Source organism: Panthera tigris, chromosome B1, assembly GCF_018350195.1.
Source record: "Panthera tigris isolate Pti1 chromosome B1, P.tigris_Pti1_mat1.1, whole genome shotgun sequence".
NCBI lineage: Eukaryota > Metazoa > Chordata > Mammalia > Carnivora > Felidae > Panthera > Panthera tigris.
Genome location: NC_056663.1, coordinates 154,104,841 through 154,125,982, shown reverse-complemented (window position 1 = coordinate 154,125,982; position 21,142 = coordinate 154,104,841). Strand labels below are relative to the sequence as shown.

General features: G+C 34.7%; 1 protein-coding gene across 3 annotated transcripts in view; it reads left to right on the top strand.

Moving 5' to 3' along the window:
- ADGRL3 (adhesion G protein-coupled receptor L3) overlaps positions 1-21,142 on the top strand; it is a 687,513-nt gene that overhangs the window by 583,058 nt on the left and 83,313 nt on the right. For all 3 annotated transcript variants that reach the window (XM_042984449.1, XM_042984448.1, XM_042984447.1), the window contains 2 exons: positions 13,006-13,215; positions 16,301-16,521. In XM_042984449.1, coding sequence (XP_042840383.1) covers positions 13,006-13,215; positions 16,301-16,521 — 431 coding nt within the window. The remainder of the gene's footprint in view (positions 1-13,005; positions 13,216-16,300; positions 16,522-21,142) is intronic.

The window sequence follows — 21,142 nt, the reverse complement described above, 5'->3', positions numbered from 1 at the left end:
CTTTATAATCTGAAGAGAACTTAGAACGAGAATTAAAAATCAGGAGACTTAGAGTCATGATTCCCGTTCAAAGGAAATTGCTTCTTGTTCTCAGGCAAATCATTTGAACTTCCTGTTCCTACTATTAAATCAGTTACATAAGACTAGTAACTTTTTCTAACATTATCTCAGGATTATTTTAGGGATTGAATAAAAAAATATTAAAATCATGTTGAGAATTATAAACTTTACTGAATTTTTTTTTAAGTTTATTTATTTATTGAGAGAGAGAGAACCAGCAGGGGAAGGGCAGAGAGAGAGGGGGACAGAGGATCCGAAGTGGGCTCCATGCTGACAGCCAGAGGGCCAGCAGAGAGCTAGCAGAGAGTCTGATGTGGGGCTTGAACTCATGAACTGTGAGGCCATGACCTGTGCCAAAGTCAGACGCTTAGCCAACTGAGACACCCAGATGCCCCACTTAAAATATTTTTTAATTCACTATATGCTTGCCTGACCTCCAAACCCTTGAGCTCTTGAGCCTGGGAATACTTAGCTGTCAAGACCCGAATATTTAGTTTTATTTCTAATAAATTATAATGATTTTTATATAACCCTACACAGCTAAGTTTTCCCTAAAAAAGAGAAGAGTGTAGGCCAGTGCTTTGCATCAATTTTTGAAGTGACAGATTCTTTTTTTACAACGAAATAGCTAATACTAGATCTCCAGCAAGATATTATCATAACTGCATATAACTTTCCAGCCCTTCAAAGTGTTGGTTAGACGGACATTGTCAATTCCTGCACTATCAGCACTCCCAAATTCCATTTTAAGTGAAATTATAAATCAATACTAATACAATCAACACATAATCTTTTTTATTGATTGTGTCTCTTCTTCATTCGTGCAACAATTTTTGGCACTGACTAACTGAAAGATTATTTTTTAAATTATTTTAAATATAATGACTTTACTTACACAATTTTCCCATGCTTAAGGAGGTATAATCAACCAACCAAGCAAATAAACTAAGCATAAAAACCTTCTCCATTCTAATGTCCTAAAAATATCCTCAATTGCTTATACTGTTCTTCGTTAGAACTAGTTGATGTGTTTACTAACTGTATTCTATTTGTTCCAGATCACAAAATTTTACTTTCTTTTCTAACATTGAGACTATTCAGCGATTGTTCTTCTTTTTGCCTAGCCTATTTCATTCCATTGTGTGTAGTAAATAAAGTGATAAAGCTAGAGAACTATTGGACTCCAGAGGAATTAGGCTAGGCTTTCCAGAATAGTTATTTATATAGCTTTCTAAGGTAGGCAACTAGGTCTACTTGTATAAATGAGATTTGAAAAGCATTTGAACAAAGATATGGCTGAACTGAACCACTTTTCCTAACTTGTTATAGACAATTCAAAGAATTGCCAGTTTACTACATGTATCCTTATAGTGTAAGCATTACTATTTAAAGGTTTTCTATGGTCGCTTGCTTACTGATTTAACTACCAGTTCATAGAACTTTTAAGATGTTAATTTTGTAAAATTTAATGTTAGCTTAAGTTATTGTCTATAGGCCTGTGTGGTAATTGTCCCAGGGTTATTATCTGGAAGACCCCTATTCTGTTTAAAATGCAATAAATTTATTCATGAGAGTGGAAAAAAGAAAGCCTAGTTACTATCCCGTTTTTCTTTCTCCTGAAATTGCTTTAGTTAAGAAAATCAAATGAAAATGGAATAATGGTGTAAAAATAAGAGGTGTGCACGTGTGTGTGTATCTGAGTGTTTATATCTACATTCTGTTTTATTTAGTACCTGAAGTATAGCAGGTATACAAGGAATATTCTTAGCATGAATCTACCAAAATTTTAGTATATATTTAGGGTTTGGTGTAGTTTCTATCTGTATGGTTTTCATAATCTAGTTATGCAAAATTACTTTCTCTTTTAAACCTAAGTTGATTTGTTTCTATTTTAAAACTTTTCTTTCTTATTGTGGTGAATTTATCTTTGCTTACATGCAGAAGGAAATTACTGGATGAGAAGAATGATACATATATAACAATGAACATATCTGCGTAATTCAAGTCTGGCTATTCCATTGTTTCCTTTCATTGTACTTCAGCTCCTCTATGATATTCCATATCATCTAACCCCTTTAAGATGTAGTTTCAAAAAGTGTGTGTGTGTGTGTGTGTGTGTGTGTGTGTGTGTTAATGGAAACAATCTTAGTAGAGATTACCCATTTTGTATGAGAATTAGGAAATTTGCTGAATAATCACTGGCAAACCGTGTTAATAAAACTGTTAGATTTAATCATTGCATTCAAAGGATATTTTAAGGAAGTTTTTACCTTTGAAAGCCTGGCCCTGTCCATTTCTAAGGAACTTAGTAAAATTGGTCAGAAAAGGAATATGGGAGAGGATCTGTGGTTCTCTCCACTGTTGGTAAAGTTGTTAAGAGCATGGAGTAGTTGGCCACCAGTTAGAGTGAGCAACTTTTTGGAGAGCTCGTTGGGAAACAGCACTACCAGATCAAAAATATACTTAATATTTAATGAGTAATTATGTACATCTGTGTTATTGCTACTGAATAATGACATTAATAGTTTTTAACACTAATTAATAGTAGGGCTAATAAGTGTGAAAAACTATAAAACATTTTTATATGTGTCTTTCTGTCCTCTGATATTGTGAATTTTATTGGATATTTGAATTTTGGGACTATGTTATTGTGTATTTTTAAGATATGTAAGTGTGAGACTTCAAAAAGTTAGTACATAATTAAACATATATGACTCATATTTTTTAAATTTTTTTATGTTTATTTTTGAGAGAGAAAGACACACATACAGAGTGTGAGTGGGGATGGGCAGAGAGAGGAGGAGACACAGCACAGAGCCTGACGCGGGGCTCAGAACCACAAACTGTGAGATCATGACCTGAACTGAAGTCGATGTTAACCGTCTGAGTCACCCAGGCACTCCCTTAAAAAAATTATATTTATTTTTGAGAGAGAGAGAGAGATTACTCATATTTAATAGAAATAGCTCTGACATGTTTCTTTCTTTTTCTGTCTTTTTTTTTTTTTGAGAATTAAAATTGAATAAAGTCAGAAGTAAAATTCACTTTGACCTATGGTTCTGCTCTTACCAAGCCCATATTACATAGATTCCTAGTATTATGTTTTATCCAATGTGATGACATCAAACTAAATATCTTCTCAACAGAAATGTTGAGCCTAGGGGTGCCTGACTGAGTTGGTAGAGCATACAACTCTTGATCTTGGGGTTATGAGTTCAAGCCCACTTTGGGTATAGAGATTACTTAAAAATAAAACCTTCAAGAAAAATATTGAGCATAGAATACAAAGGATTTTATTTAATATCTTTACCTAATAGGTTTTTGGATTTGTAGGAATTAGTTCTCATCTCTCTAAATATGCCCTTCCACTTTGTATCTAGAAGCTTCTTTTCGTAGACCAGCTGTTTGTCAATCAGTTCTTTTGCATCTGTGAATTCATCTCCGTGTCCAAAATATTCATCATTTTTAAACACTTCCAAGCACACTGGTTGTTAAATAATGTAAAACACTATCAAGGATAATGGTTTTAAAGCAGTGAGGTGACTTTACTTTATGAAATCAAGATTGGTTTCCAAATAATAATAAAGGTTTTAATAAAGGAATGAGAAAGTCCTGTTTAACTTGATTGCCCTTTCTAGTGACTTTTTTTTTTTTTTTTTTTTGGAAAATCTTAAATCCCCCATAATGTTTTCTCTGTATGGGGTTTTGTCCTAACCTACACAGAAATTCATGCAACTCAAATGGAGTCAGTCTATCTTTTTCTCGGTTCCTTATAGCTTTTTCAGAGTTCAGTAGCTTTGGAGAAACGTCATAAAAATTTGTTTTATTATAATCTTTTTCTTCATTCTTATCTGTCATATAAGACATTCTTAGGGAATGTCATTAGGGAAATTAGGGAAAGACATTCTTCTTGTCCCACACTTTGAAAATATGATTTTATAGAAGGCCAATATTCTCACGTCTTCTCTATGGCCAGCAGCAATGATATCCATCTTGTAGGTACATGTCTTAGGAGATTGTCTCCTTCCCTTTCTAGAAAATTTAAAAAAAAAGAAGAAAAGGAAAAAAAACACCTCTGCCCATTTTGAGGGAACTGAAAAATGACCAAAAAGTTTCATTATGAAACTTCATTATCATAGTAAGCAAACCACATCTCCTTATAGCTACCTTGTGTACAAGGTATACAGGACATTTAGTAGGTAAGAAGTTTATAGGCTGGATTGACTTTTCCAAAATTTACATTTGCACTGTCTATTGAATATGCACATAGATGCGCAAAGTCTATTTTGTGCCTGGACAACGTGTCAACAATCTTTTGTTTTATGTCTTCTGAAGTTCCATTAAAACTTTTATAGAAATCAAGAAAATGATTTCAAACTCCATGTTTCGGGACACCTGGGTGGCTCAGTCAGTTAAGTGTCCCGCTCTTGATTTGGGCTCAGGTCATGATCTCACAATCAGGGAGTTCCAGCCCTGCATTGTGCTTGTCAGCACAGAGCCTTCTTGGACTTTTCTCTCTTCTTTTCTCTCTGCCCCTCCTCTCTCACACAGGTTCTGTCTCTCTCTCTCTCTCTCTCTCTCAAAAATAAACATTAAAAAAAAAGAAAGTTCAAACCCCATGTTTCAAATCAAAATACCTAAGAGCTAGGGGAAACATGTTTTGTTGCCATGATTCAATATGTCACCTGATATACTAGAGAAAGTATGGTCATTGGTTAAGATCTGACAGAATCAGCTCTACACTATGAAGGGACAAAACATTGGCTATCCAAATTTCCCCTTTTGTTTTCTCACAGCACTGCAATGTGCAATCTCCAAGTCAGGAACAAAACAATAATGGGAACAAATAGTAATGAATGTTTATTCTTATGGTATACTCCAATGCATTCAATGAGTGTTCATTTCAACTGAGCATTCGTGTCTTTTTTGGGGGGAGATTAAAAAAAACTTTTTTTTTATAAAAACTTTCCTGCCTCATCCTAAACTTGTGAGATTCAACCTCCATATCCACATTCATACAACCTTCTTTCTCATGTGTGGTCCCAAATTTATTTCTGCATGTTGTACGAAATGCTCTACTTTGCTTACTTCTCCAATATGGTTTCATGAATTCTTCCATGTGTCTTTATTTTTTTTTAACGTTTATTTATTTTTGAGACAGAGACAGAGCATGAACAGGGGAGGGGCAGAGAGAGAGGGAGACACAGAATCGGAAACAGGCTTCAGGCTCTGAGCTGTCAGCACAGAGCCCGACGCGGGGCTCGAACTCACGGACCGTGAGATCATGACCTGAGCCGAAGTCGGACGCTTAACCGACCGAGCCACCCAGGCGCCCCCTCCATGTGTCTTTAAAATAGCACAGTTGTTTGGCCTGTTTTAGTATTGTCATCTTATTATATTATTGTCATTCTCAGTTTCAGTAATGAATTGTTAGAAACATGGTCACAATATTTACAGTGTTAAGACTTGAAGTAGCACAAAGCACCATACAAATCAATCCATACAAAGCAATGGATACATACAAATGGATACATACCAAAATCAATCCAAAGTCAAAGAGGAAGACATGATCACAAGCAGTGAAACTGTTATCACTCAGAGGGATGCAATATTGGATGATCCGATACTGGGAAGTGCAAATAACAGATGCCAACATCAAGAGTCAGGGTGAAAAACAGCAGGAGTCGCTAAAGAAAATGGGTAATCAATGCTACATGAATTTGACACTGCAGATAGTATAGCTTCCAGCCTGTGTTCAGCCAGACTATCATACAGATTTTATAATTTTCTCCCAAACTTCTGAAGCATCTCTAAAGGCTGAGATCCTTTCATGAAGGATCTTTCCCAGCATTCGAAAACATAAAGCTAGGATAGTCCTGAGCAAACCTCGACAGTTACTTACCCTACCACTAATCCTTTCTCTGTTGCATACTAGGTGAATCATCTGGAGTAAATTACTTGTTCTTTGTGCTTCAGTTCCTTCATCTATAACTTGGAGATAATAATAATATCACATCATAATGTTTTATGTGATTGCATATCCTAATAAAACAAATAAGCACTTTGAACACAGTATGACATTTTAAAAGTTATGTTTTGGCTATCATCATCATTACCTTACTTTACTTAGAAACACTAAGGATGGAATTTTCTGTCTGCCTAGCTTCATTCCCTACCCTCATCCCGTATACTTATAAAATCTTCTTTCTTATTTACTGTTCAGTCATTTCATTGCCTTTGAAAAGTTCGAACTGATCACTAATCTATTACTGGTTCATCAACTTTAATCTACCCTTTTTAACCTATTACTGTGTTTTAACGCAGCACCAGTAAGATACTTACTTAGTTCCTACATTTTCTACTATCTTCTTTTCTGTTTCCTTATTTTATGGTGGTTGTAAATTTGGCTCACCAAATATGGTGAATTAAATATTTTTTTTAATTCAAAGCAAGAAAATGTCAAATAACTTTGAGGCTGCTATGCTACACTTTTGAAACCAAGATTTGCTGAATAAGTTCCGTTGAATCCAAAGGACAGTTGGTTATGTATGTTTTTGTGTGCTCTTAGGTGCCAGTATTTCTCTCTTAGCAATAAATGCCTGAAAATATTTAGATTGTTTTTTTTTTTCAATGTAATACAAATCTGAAAAATTTTGCTGATTTTTTGGTTAATTTACTGTGAAAATATTAAATGCGGTTATGTTGTTCGTCTCACTGTCTTACTCAACTTTGACCTTCATCTTCTTCCACAAGGAAATCCTAATTTCCTGAGTGCATTGAACCCTTTATTTTTGCAAGTATTTGCAGAGTGAACTGTGTCTGATGACCTGTCTCCCAAGAGTTAGAGCAATGCTAGGAACTGATTTACACAGTTTACACAACATTCATCAGAAAATAGCCTTCTGTAACCTTACTGGCCTTATGCTTTTGTGATACATTAATAGCAAAGCAAGTGCTCATATTTTTGCAAAAAAGAAAGAAAGAAAATTTATTTTAGTTATGTTCCAAATATTTCAGAAACAGATAATGTTTAAGAGGCAATTTAAAAAATCATATTATTATGCTTTAACAAATCTGACTGAACATTTAAATGATACATTATTATGCAGAAAGTTAAATAGGTTCTTGATAATTACTGGCCCAGAATTAATAATTATATGGAGTGATTGTTTAAGTAGTGTCTAGAAAATATAACTTTCTAAAATTATGATAAAAGAAAAACCATCCGGAGGGTTTACAAATTAATTCACATAGTTCATGTCCCATCTGGAAACACTTATGCAGTTAAAATGAAAAACATTTCACAATCTATTTCTCCATCTTGTTTGTTGACTTGCCTTTTGGACAATAAAGTTAGAAACATCAAGACTTCCACCAAAGGTCTTAGTGTACTCAGATTAATTATTTTAAAATCATGAGACGAAAGTCACGTTTTCCTTTTCCATAGATTTGGATTTAGTTTCATTAAATGTACCTGTTTGTATCTTTGAGTATTTTACATTGACAGAGTGTCTTCCACAAAACATCATTGTTTAGGGCATTTTTTCCCCCAAATGTGACACTCACCCTTTTGTGACATTTGTGTTACTCTGTAAGCTCTCCATGGTGATAGGCAAAGCAAATTCACTGAGACAAACAGAAAACAGAAAATCACACACTTTGTGTAGATTTGACAAAATATTTGGCATTTCAAATATAAATAGAAATGTCATAGAAAACCTGAAAAACAAATATTGTTTTAATAAAAATTTCTAGAGAGTATAGAATCATTTCATTTTCCAAAAGTATCTTCTTTCTGGAATATCATTCTGGGAATCATTCTGTCATTCTGCTTGAAGATTTCCTTTCACACCTCTCCATCTCTTAAGAAGTTAATCTCCTTGAATCTTTGGATTTTTTGTCTTAAAAAAATTTTTTGTGAGTTTTTCAAGAATTCTTCCCAACAGATTATAGTAATCTATGTATGGTCAGACTCTGGGTTGGGGGGGTGGGGATTAGGTATATATCTTCCGTTGCTACTTTGTCTTTTTGTTATAGGTTAAAGAAGAATATAAAGGTGAAATTGAGCACCTTTGTGTTATATTATGTAAAAGTTATAAACACATTTGTGCAATAGTGTATGTAGAATTCAGATTCTAAAGTTAAAATCTGCCTCCTTCAGATAATGCAGGCACTTTGTGACCTTAATTCATCAATAGCACAAATATAATTAACATAAAATAAACTGGCAATGTTACAAAGTGAACTTAGGTAATTCATCAGTTGGTTGGAATAATGTTTTGTGTCCAATGTTTAATGTTAGTTAAAATAACATTAACATTTATTCTTGTCACAGTTATTATTTTTCTGATCCAACACTTATCATTCATACAGACTTTTGATTATTTAAATGAAGGCTGCTGTCAAACAAGAAAATAATCCAGACTATTTTCAAATTAAAAAAGGAAATAAGAGGGGCACTTGGGTGGCTCAGTCGGTTAGGCGTCCTACTTCAGCTCAAGTCATGATCTCACGGTTTGTGAGTTCAAGCCCCACATCAGGCTCTGTGCTGATGGCTGGGAGCCTGGAGCCTGCTTTGGATTCTGTGTCTCCCTTTCTCTCTGCCCCTCCCTGGCTCACTCTCTGTCTCTCTCTCTCAAAAATAAATAAACATTAAAAAAAATTTAAAAAAGGAAATAAGAAACATTGACTTTCTTGCTTTCATATATATTATCTTAATTACTTATCACAAGATGCTGAAGCCTCAGTCATTTTATCTCTATGTGTATGGGGCTTTTGATACTCAAAAGGTTAAGTAGTTTGTTCAAGGTAACAATTGTGAAGTTAGAGTGGCAGGGTTAAATCCATGCCTTTAGACCTTAAGACTTATTTCTGAAGTCTTCTTGCTTCGCTGCATAGTTTGGCCTCAATTGTCATAATTAATGTAACACCTTGACGTTTCAACATATCTTAAAATATTATGGTGTAACATCCTTCTCATTCTTCAGCTCTAATTTTCTTTACCTTTTAGTTAAGATTTTAGAGTGTGTGATTTAAAAACCAAAGAGTTCCAAAGATTGTGCAATGGACAGCATGATACAAATTTTAGTTTATAATTTAAATCCATTCTAGAAGATGGGGATAATTAGAGAGTCATTCAGTCAACATATTGTGCATCCACTCTATGGTATATAATTTTGTGTTATACCTGTGGATACAATTGTGATTAGAAAGATAAAACAATTTATTCTCTTGGAGTATAATTTCTAGAGGGAGACACAGACAGTAGACAAGCAATATTAACAAAATATATACTGTAGATAAGTGCTGATGAGAAAAATAATGCAGGAAAAGTAATAGAGAAAGAGTCAGAATGGGGAAAATGTGGTTGCAATTTCAGATATGGTGACTCAGAAAAACTATGAGAAGGTACCATTTGAAAGAGGGACTGAAAGAGGGTATCAAGTAAGCCATGCAGCTGCCTTTTGGAAGAGCATTCCAGGCGAAGGGAACAGCAAATGCAAATATTCTGAGCCTGGAATGTCTTTGACATATTCAAAGAATGGAGCAGGACAACTCAGTGGAATTAACTGAATGAAGGGGAGAATAGGAAATGGTGCCATGGAGATGCTGATGTTATAGTGCCTTGCAGACCTTTGAAAGACTGGTTTTTACTGTCATTGAGATAGAAGACATTGGATGCCTTTCATCAATGAGTCATATCATCTGAATTATATTTGAAAATAATCTCTCTTCCCTGTTGTATATAGAGGGAAGGGGGGTGAGGATCAAAGTGGGGAGATCAGTTAGGGGGCTACTAAAAAAATGGATGGCTCCAACCACTTTGGTGTAGTTGAAGTGATGGGCATATAGCAGCTTTAGAAGGCAGAGCCCACAAGATGTCCTGGTGGATAAAGTGTGGCATGTGAAAGAGAGGAATCAACGTGACTCATAAGTTTTTGGCAAGAATACCTCAAAGAATGTTGTTGTTGTTGTTGTTTACTGAAATGGGAAAACAGAGGGAAGAAAAGTTTGTTTGCAGGGTGGAGGGAGAAACAGGATATGATGAGGATCTCAGTTTTTAACATGTAATACTTGAAACCTTTTTAAGCATTCAGTGGAGATTAAAGGGATGTTAAACCTATACTGATATAGGTAATTCAGCTCTAAGGCATTTGGTCTAAGCAGAGTGCGATTATCATCATCATTCAAAAACAAATATTTATTAAGGATTTTTCATTTGTCAAACCTAGTAGTACTACATGTTGGGTTAAAACATTAATAAGATATAAGATTAATAAGATTTCAAGGCACATAATGTTACGTATAGTACATGTTATGGGTGATTGAGTTATATAGTGCTCACAAACATCAAACCTTGGAAATAAGAATACTTGATCCATCATCATACTGTTACACCATGCCTAAGTTTTATTCAATTGGCCATCCTCTTGAAGGGGATGTGGTTTTTTTCATAGCTTGGCCTTCTGAAAGTTCTGTTATGGTACGCTATGATAAAGAAGGCTATACTTACAGCTTTTATTGGCATTTAATATCCATTGTTCTTTTCCTTTCATCTTATTTATAAAATTCAAGTGGTGAGTTGTATCCTGAAGGGTGCTGCTATCACAGTATAGTAAGCACAGGGTGGTTGGTATTGATGATTTCTGAGCTAGACACGAATACCTGAAAGGTGAATTAATCACTAGACTTTTTTTGTTCTGTCTTTGAGTGTAATGTACTTTTTCTACTGATGTTTTGACATCTGGTATTCTTCTCTTAATAACTCTGCATGGGGTTTTTGATGGACTTATGAAGGCACTGAGTAAAGTAAATACATTTCTAATAATGCAACTACCCAGACAAAGGCAGGAGTTTTTTGGTTTCTTTCTTTTTCTTTCTTTCTTTCTTTCTTTCTTTCTTTCTTTCTTTCTTTCTTTCTTTCCTTCTTTCCTTCTCTCTCTCTCTCTCTCTCTCTCTGTCTCTCTCTCTCTCTTGTTAGTGTTTTAGGTCTTTAGGATACATTTGAGAATGTATTATACCTGCCATCTTTCCCATTATAGAAGACTGCTGTGCTGAACATTGGTGCTTGATACTCAAACACAGCATCTTTCCTTTGAGTCAAAGAAGAGAGCAAATAGCCCTCTGTTCAGGGAACCGGGTAGCACTAACCACTCTCCACATTCAAATAGTAAAAGTAATTTAAGCTATCTGAGACCCAACACTATGTTAGTAGTGTCCCCTGGAGAACAAAGCAGTTAAAGCAAAATTTCATGTAGTTTTCTTTTCATGATTTCAGCTCCTTCCGAGAAATATACCTAGAGTTATGCAGGAATATTTCAAAACGGTTTCATTGACAGTGTGCTAGCAGAGTTCTGTATCAAATAACAACTGTGAAGTCTCATCTGGCAATCTGAGAGCTATGATTTAGGTTACAGCATAGGGACTCACTTGTAAGAATTTTCATATTCAGAATAATCTTTGTATGACGTTTGTAAAAAACCTAAAAGTATGAAGTTTGAATAGACACAAGTAACCCTGGAAAACCTGGATATTTATGTATTTTGAAAGTGAGTTAACAGTGTGGAAGACAACCAAATGTAGTAACCTCCATCCTAACATAACAATCAACGTGTATGATCTACACAGTGGAAAAAGATGTCAATTAGAAATGCATTTCTTTGTTTTTAACTAAAAAATTTCCCATCCTCATATTACACTTGCACTGCTTATGCACATATCCATAAAAATTGAAGTCACTGTGTTTTTTTTTTGTCCTTTAAAATTTTGTATAAATGGCATCATAAAGATCCCTTTGCCACTTACATTTTTAAAAAATCTAATGTTAGGTTTTTGAGAAGAAGTCCTACTTATGGAAGTTAGGTCTTCACAGCTTTTCCAGAAACCTGTGAAGAAAAGAGGCATTGACAGTCATGGACAATTTCTGAACTCTGCTCCAATACCTTGGCATGCTGCTGTGTTGGGCCACTATATATTCTAATGCTTCACAGAAGTGTTTTGGGTAGAGTCAGTCTACCATAGGGAAGGAATAGAATCTGGAATCTTGGAACAAGGACAGAAATGAGATAGTACAAAGAACAAGGAACATGGATGGTATGGAACTCACAAGATTATTTTAACAGAACCAAAAAAAATGCAGTTTTAGTACAGAAGCTTTTATGAGCTTTTTCTTTTTCTTAGCTCTATCTGTTTTATGCTGCTATGGGGTATAGTAATACTGAATGCTTATTTTCCATCTGTGTATAACAGGCTCTATTCATGCAAACCCTTCAAGGATCAAACTTCCTGATCTCCTTAAGCCATTCAATATGAATATAAATCCAGTGAATATCCTCACTCTTTTAGATCTTCCACTAAATAAATGGTGCGCATATGTGGCTGTTCATCAGAATTAACTGGGAATCTTTATAAAAATACATACTTTTATGAACTCAACCTTGGAAATTTTAATAAAGAACCTACAGAACAGAGGAATTGTATTTTTTTTATTAAAAAATCCCTTGGTGATTGAAAAAGCATTTCAGTTGAGACACCACTTCCTTAAGCATATAGCTTAATTTTTTAAATAGAGTATTCCCTAGTGGGAGTTGTCAAAGAATTAACCTAAAAAAGTGATATGAGTTGAAAAAATAAAATTTTCCCTGAAATCTTAGGCCAGAATTAAGTTAGGTTGCTTCAACCATTTGCATCCTAAAAGCATATTTAATCAAGAAAGGTACAAACACTACTGACATCCCTGAATAGCAAACTGATTTAAACCTCAGAAAATATAAAATCTTTTACCTGTGGACTAGAAAACCTGAACAATAAGTTATCTTATTCATTGTGTGTGCATAGGATATTTAGCGCGTTATGATAATCATGCTTCATGAATCCAGGCCCTCGTAAGACTTCACAATCTGTTATGCATAAGTGCAACTTATGGCTTTTCTGTTGTATTTCCAGCACAGTGATGCGGTCCATGACCTTCTTCTGGATGTGATCACGTGGGTTGGAATTTTGCTGTCCCTTGTTTGTCTCCTGATTTGCATCTTCACATTTTGCTTTTTCCGTGGGCTCCAGAGTGACCGTAACACCATCCACAAGAACCTCTGCATCAGCCTTTTTGTAGCTGAACTGCTCTTCCTGATTGGGATCAATCGAACGGACCAACCAGTAAGCAGCTTCCACTGATGTTAGGAAAAAATGTCTCCATCTCCAGCTTTCTAATACCCAAAATATTCTTGTTTGAAAGTATCCTCTCTTCTGGTTGTCTAAGATAATTATTAATTTTCAGATCTTACTCAGTTTCCCTTTTTCATACCCCATTGTTGTAAAGAGGCAGTGAATGTTAGGGATGTATGAATGTGCATTTCTTGAGAAATTCTGTTCGTAACCTTGCAATTCTAAGGAACTGTATCTCCTCATTAGTTTGTATGTGTGGGTGTTTGTTTCATTTTGTTTTTATCAGAGCAGAATATTGATGAATGTTAAATAAAATCATGTGGGGCATTGAAGAATATCTCTCCTGATAGATACAATTGTTATTTTTCAAAGTTTATCACATACTCTTTTTTTTTAAGTTTATTTATTTATTTATTTTAGTAATCTTTACACCCAGTGTGGGGCTCCAACCCACAACCCTCATAAGAGTTGTATGCTTTCCTGACTGAGCCAGCCAGGTGCCCCCATCATATACTTAAAAAAAAAATCAGTTTATATCACATTAAAAACTTCATGTATAAAATGAGTTTTTTTAATTGAACTATTTGGAAAATAGTTTAAACCGTAGGTCATTTTTAGAATTTATAAACTCTTCCCAAATTTTGTTTGACACACATTTGTGCAAGTTCTGTTTTTACATCTTTAATGCCAGCTTTGTACTTTACTACTAACTATGTTCGGTCATCAGAAAATGAAAGAGAGGAAGGGAAGAAGTAGAAAAAGTAAAAGGGGGAAAGGAACTGCACCAGCCAACTGTTTTGGGTGAAACCAAACAGAAAACGTGAATAACAGATAGTATCTAATTATTCAACAGACTCTATGCCTGCTTATACTTTTTGTGAGGCCCGTTCTATTTACTTAGGATTCATGCACATAGCGCAGGTTTGCTTCATGACTAAACTGCAATTGAGAAAAAAAAACTTCCATTTTTTTAGAAGATGTGTAGGCATAATAAATAATTCATTCCCTTAATGCTGTTCTCTGGTATGTGTCCATAAGTATGGAGTACTTTACAATAAAAATGCAGTTGGATTCATGTTTGTGATTACACATTCATGATTAATGGCTGTAAAGGGTACAATTATGGTGATTTTACTTTTAATTGGTTATCATACACAAATGTGACAGCTTTTCCCATAAATGCATACATATGAATAAGCAATCAAAGTGCACATTGCTTTCCCAAAAGAGTTAAGTCTTCTGATAACAAAAATTAATAGTTGAGGTTCTAACTCTAAAAAGCAAGAAATGGAAAACTGTGCTATTTCCAAGAAGAAATCATTTCATTCTCTTGTTAACCTGCAATTCGAATGCTGTGTGATTTCTTTTCATTTAGAAACCTTATTCATACTTTTGTTTCCTAATGTACATGTGGTATGACAAACTTCACCACACGTTGTGTGCCGCACAAACTAACTTCTGACAAGTAGCCTAGAGAACAAAGATTGATATGAAAAAGTTGAGTTGAGTGCATCTTAGCCCAACTTGTCTTTCTTCTTGTTGCTGGATAAGTGTCCTCTTCCTGCCTTTTCTACGGTGAGTAGGCTCGGCTTTGTCTCTAGCCTGGTGACGTGAGACATCCTCATCGCCATCTCTCTTACTTGGTGAAACTGACTTGGCCTTTGTCTCTGTCTCAAGGATCATACTTATCATTGAATCTGTAATAATCTGATGATTTCTATAAATTTGTTGCCTTTTTCTAGTAGGAGCTATAGATTTTTAACTAGAATTTCTTAAATTAAAAATAAAGACTGCTGCTTCCCCAAGGAGTGAGAATTCCAGAACTCACATAAGAAAACTAATATATGGTCAGCTGAAACTCGTAGTGCCTTAGAGAATATGCCAAGGTGGGGGCTGGCTGTCTTCTAGGCCAACATTTTTTATAATAACAAAAAGAAAGAAAGAAAGAAAGAAAGAAAGAAAGAAAGAAAGAAAGAAAGAAAGAAAGAAAGAAAGAGAAAGAAAGAAAGAAAGAAAGAAAGAAAGAAAGAAAGAAAGAAAGAAAGAAAGAAAGAAAGAAAGAAAGAAAGGGAAAGAAAGTACTCTGGAGCCTTCTATTTTATTTTATTTTAAACCTACTTTTATACTTTTTAGTATGAACTTCCCAATGCCACCTTAAATCCTTTCTGAAATCAAGCAGGGAAGAAATAAACAAGCAAATAATAATAATGAATTGGTGATCCCATCACAAAATACTACAATTATTTTATTTTTATTTTTTAATCGTTATTTATTTTGAGAGAGACAGCAAGCATGAGCAGGGGAGGAGCAGAGAGAGAGGGAGAGAGAGAATCCCAAGCAGGCCCATGCCATCAGCACAGAGCCCGCTGCAGGGTTGCAACCTAGGAACTAGGAGATCGTGACCTGAGCTGAGACTGAGTCAGATGCTCAACCAACTGAGCCATCCAGGCGCCCCTCGTTTTGAATTTTACGAGCTTTTATTCTCCTTGGTTTTAATGTTTCTCTTTCATTTACAATTGAAGAATTTAATATGTTAGAACACCCATGATTAAGGCCAAGAAAAATAATTCATAGTTGTATTTTTAAAACGTTAATCTCAGAAACAATTATCAATAACTAGGCTCTTATTAGAACTTTTTCCTAAATTTTATTATTTTTCCTTATAATACTATGCTGTCATCTGTAAGACATTATTAGCAGAATGTTAGATATAGTTTTGAAAGGTAGGTTATACTTAATTAGGTTTTAATATCTGAAATTTAAGAATCTTATTTATTTTTTGGCAGACCTATTGTATTACCGCAGTCTTGATAAAATTTTTTTAAGTTTATTTTTATTCACTTTGAGAGAGAGAGAGAGGGAAACAGGATCCCAAGCAGGCTCCATGCCATCAGCACAGAGCCCAATGCGGAGCTCGAACTCACAAACCATGAGATCATGACCTGAGCCGAAATCAAGAACCAGACGTTTAACTGACTGAGCCACCCGGGCGCCCTGATAAATATTTATTTTGATGTTATGGTAGTTGATGATATTTCGTTTGGTTGTCATTCAAATCATTTGTTCTCTTTCCTAGATTGCCTGTGCAGTTTTTGCTGCCCTACTACATTTCTTCTTCTTGGCGGCCTTCACCTGGATGTTCCTGGAGGGAGTGCAACTCTATATCATGCTGGTGGAGGTTTTTGAGAGTGAGCATTCACGGAGGAAATACTTTTACCTGGTTGGCTATGGGATGCCTGCGCTCATAGTGGCTGTGTCCGCGGCGGTAGACTACAGAAGTTATGGAACAGATAAAGTGTGAGTTTATGTTTTCTTTCCTTTTCTTTTTCTTTTCTCTTTTGAAATCTAGTTCAAATAAATGCCTTGTATTTTCTTGGAAGCTAAGGTCTTTATGTCACCTCATAGCAATAGATGTTTGAACTGGAGAAGCAAATGGGGGTAATTCAATTCATGAGTATACTTTTGTTATGAGGTAGAAAGAGGAAAAACCTTGAGATTCAGTATGATTCTGTTAGAAAAGAACTTAATTGTCCCACAACTACATCATACCCTTGAGTAATTATAAGAAGATGATTGTTTTAATATCTTTCAGAGCATTGAGACATTTGTCAAATGTAGAACTAGCTATGTCAGAAACTGTGTATTCAGAGGACAGTGTAGTCCCTGCTATTAATGGCTTCTGTTCTTCCTTACCTGTCAGCTCTAGTTACTGGAAATAAATTTATATCATTAACAGAAAGAGAGACAATAGGAACAGGGGCAGCTTGTATTTTTCCCTTTTTTTTTCCCTAGGTGAGTAATGGGTCATAGAGATGAATTTTGGTTTCAGTATACGTTCAAATTGGTGAGACATACATGTAGAGATGTCCAACATACTGGAAAGGAATTCAGTGAAAAATATTTTTGTAATCCACATCAATATAACAGTTGGAGCCCTGAGCATGAATGAAAGTTTCAATAGAAAAACATTAGAAAGAAGACCAAGATAGATCTCTGATGAATACCCACATTTAGGACATAGATTGAGGCGGGAAAATAAAAATAGAGAAAGGCGAGAGGTGACCAGAGCCTTGAAAGAGAATCATGAGGAAAATGAGAAGGCAGTTTCAGGATGGTGTTTCAGAACACCATCTGTAGTGTTCTATATCAAAGATAATTCAAGTAGGATAAGCACTGAGGAAAAATGATTTGTCCTTTGCAAGAATTATTTTGCTAGCGCTGGAAGCAGAAACCAAATTGTAAGATTCAAAGAGAGAAGTCAATAGCAAGAAAGTAGAGTTTTCAAGTATTACCTGCACCCTGAAAAAGTTTGAGAAATAATGAAAGGATTAACTCATGATAACAGTAGTGAAGAAGAATTTTTAAAAATAATGTCCGAAGAATGTCTAGGGTGGGAAGAATCAAGTTGATAGGAGGAGACTAATAGAAAATATCTTATGCTTCATTTGTATTTAATATAGAGAGAGGCTGAATGAAAAGGAAAGGTCCTGGGGGATAGAAAGGCATAAGATTGTACATAAGATTAGGAAAACCTTATTTAATAATGAAAGTGGCATTGGAATTCACGTGGTCCAAGACATTAATTTTACAGATGAAAAAAAATCAAAGATCAGATAATTAATTGCCAGGCCCATGATGCTAGAGCTAGTTAGTGGCAGATGTGTGTGATAAAACAGGTCAGATTTATTTCCACTGAACTAGGATGTTTTGGGAAGAGTAAAATGACCCCTCTCTTCTGAGATGAGTATAAAGGAAAGAAAAGGTAAGGTAAATTTCGAAGTGGAAGAACTTTTCCATCAAGCAGAAGAACCTGACTTCGGCTGAGTGAATAGGTGAGGTCATTTGGAGAGGACAGGAGATTTGAAAAGCCTTGAAATGAGCACTATGGAAAATGTGTTAAGGAGCCAATTAGACATTAATAAGATTTCCAAGCAGTAGTGAAGGCTCAGATGAGGTTAGATAACATCAATTTGTACAGAAGTTAATAAGCCAAATTTCATGACTTGCCACCAGCAATCAGCAGCCTGAATATGCTGGCAATAAAGCAGCTCACTTCCCAGAAGAGAGAATTCATAAGGAGAGAAGACAAGCAGAAGTGTTACTGGGAGCATAGTTAAAGTGGAATACATGTCTGTTCCGAGGCATGAACACTGTGATTGAAAGAAGACTGTCTCACTTCTGTTGATTGTCCCCCCACCCCCCCACCCCCGCCCAGAGTACGGTGAAGGCTATATGAGGCCATTTGTCTAAATGCAACAATAATAATTTCTTAACCTGACCTTTATGAATTGTGGTCAAGTCTGAGTTCATTTTGTAGATCCCAGTGACCACTGTAGAACAAATTAGGATCAAAGACATTAAAAATGTTTGCCTCTAAAGACCTCTTAGGGGTGGGGGGATTAAATCAAAAGTTTGTTGTTGTTGTTGTTGTTGTTTTTAATAACACCTTTATTGATATAATCCACATACCATAAAATTCACTCTTTCAAAGTGTATGCTTCAGTAGATTTTAGTACATTCACAGTTATACACCCATCACCACCGTCTAATTTTATAACGTTTTCATCAACTTAAAAAGGAACTCTCTAGCAGTCACTACACTTAGGCCATCGGATTTTATACTTTAATTAATGTACATCCCCTCTCAGATATTAAATTGAGTGATATGTAATTATTTGTGACCTTATAGCATTCGAATATTCTTCTCAATAATTTCATTTTACTCTCTTGCAGTTCCTGATTTGCTTTTATTTTATTTTTTTTTTTCTTTTTAGATATTTCCAAATTTTCCTGTTACTAAACTGACTCAGACTTGCTTGCTTTGTGTTTTAGTCATTTATTTTGAGACAGATGTCATTTTCTGGATAGTAGGAATCTATCTTTTCTTAGAATCAATAATATGTAAGTCTCTTGTGACTGTTCAATCTTTGGCCATCATTGCTTTAATTTCCTGCACCATAACTGGAAGCTCTCATTTACTGACATTATTACTGTGTGGGAATAGAGGCTAATTTACTTCCCAGGCACTGATTTAAAATAAGCCTTGATAATAGTTCGGTTCCACAATTATGATTTTTCCCAACACAAAGAGGAACAAAGCAGATATAGAGAAAAGGAAGGATAGATGAAAGAGGGAGAGAGGAGAATAAGGAAAATTGCTTAAAATTCTATCATAGGCAGGCATAGAGCATTTGGTGGCTCTTTTGTGCATCTTAAATACATTGTCCACAGAGAGACCTTCAGAATACATGGAAAAAAATGTTTAACTTCTACCGATTGGGAATTCATCCAATCCAGTGTCTATTTTGCCCATTGAAGAAGCAGGTGTGGAGAAAGAAACATTATTCAGTCATTTGTATTTACTTGAGAAGCTGAAATGAACAGATCATGTTTTCTATCAGGTGTTTAATCAAGATATCTTCTCAAAGAAAAATATAAGCGATGAATTTTTACACAACTCGAAGGATTTCTATGTATAGAATTATATATCTTGTTCCTTATTATCAAATCTGTCTTTGTTGTTCCAGTTTCTGTTACTATTGTTCATTGCTTTTATTTGACTTTGGATGGCATTCCTGACTCCCTGTTCATCTCCTGACTCTTTTTTTCATGTAAATCTACTATCTCAATTGCACTGTTCCTTTTGTTTGTCTGTTTACCAGCGGCCCCTTCTTATATGCTACATTGACTTTTTTTTAAATACAAATCCAGTCTTAAATAAATTGGAATTAGCCAGAATTCAGAACATATTATCAGCCACTTTCTGTAAATTCTTAGTAAGCTCAATACATTGAATTTTTATGTCTTGGAAATCTATTTCACTTATTATTGGAACTTTATTATTATTATTAAGTTTTTACTCCTCAGTTTCAACCACTTAGAGTACATCTAGAATAAAACCATTGAATATATATTATAGTAATCCAAATAATAATAAACCTTTTTCCCTTTTCTCTCCTCTTAATGTACTTATATTTTACTATACTGCCAATGAGATTTTATCTCTGAAACCTTTAATAATAATAATAGTAATAATTGCTTACATTTCTAAAAAGTAGAGAAGCATATCAATGGTAGGAGATAAAATCAGAGATAAAATTACTTTTGTAGGTTAAAGAAATGTTATTTTGATGCAGATAGTGGTAACTATCATATTTCATGTGGCTGACGCGTTATGATGTGTTTTTCTATGAAATGTTGTTAGGGTTGTTGATTACTAAACACAAACACACAAAACACACATAATTTGTTTTTGAGAAGTTGCTTAGTTTGCCATCAATTTACAATGCTTGTAAGATAATTTTATTATTATTTTCTGATATCGTTTAGTGAAATCTTTTTATCTGTGCTGACAGTATTCTCGAGAATGTACTTAGAATTACATTTAGTCACAATAATTGGACATTCAAAAAATGAGTTTAGAAGACCAGTATAGTCATTTAAAAAAATAAGTAACTCTCAGCTGGTGGACTACATTCTAAATTGTACCGTTAACAATGGGCATTTATTCAATTTTATCTCTGTTGTTGTTTCTTCTCTTAGTCTCTCTCATACTCTTATCTGTATGCACGTTCAGTGACGTCATCCAATAAATGATACTGTCAGACAATAAAGGCTGGCATTGACTTAACGATAATTTAAACAGAGCTGATTTGGAATTTTTGTGCTAGATACTTTTATTTTATGACCTGAAACTAATTAGTTCATGTAAATTTTAATTACCTCAATATTACCAAAAAAAATGCAAACCATTTTAACAGTTAAATTTTCTTTAAAGAGAAAATCACATTTATAGTTTATACCACTTTCCTCACAATCAAATAATATAAGAGAAAGGAGTGGTTAACATGATGGGTAGATGGGAAAAGGATTGGGAGCAGGTTCCAGGAGGAGGGAGGGCTTGGAACAGAGTAAAGCC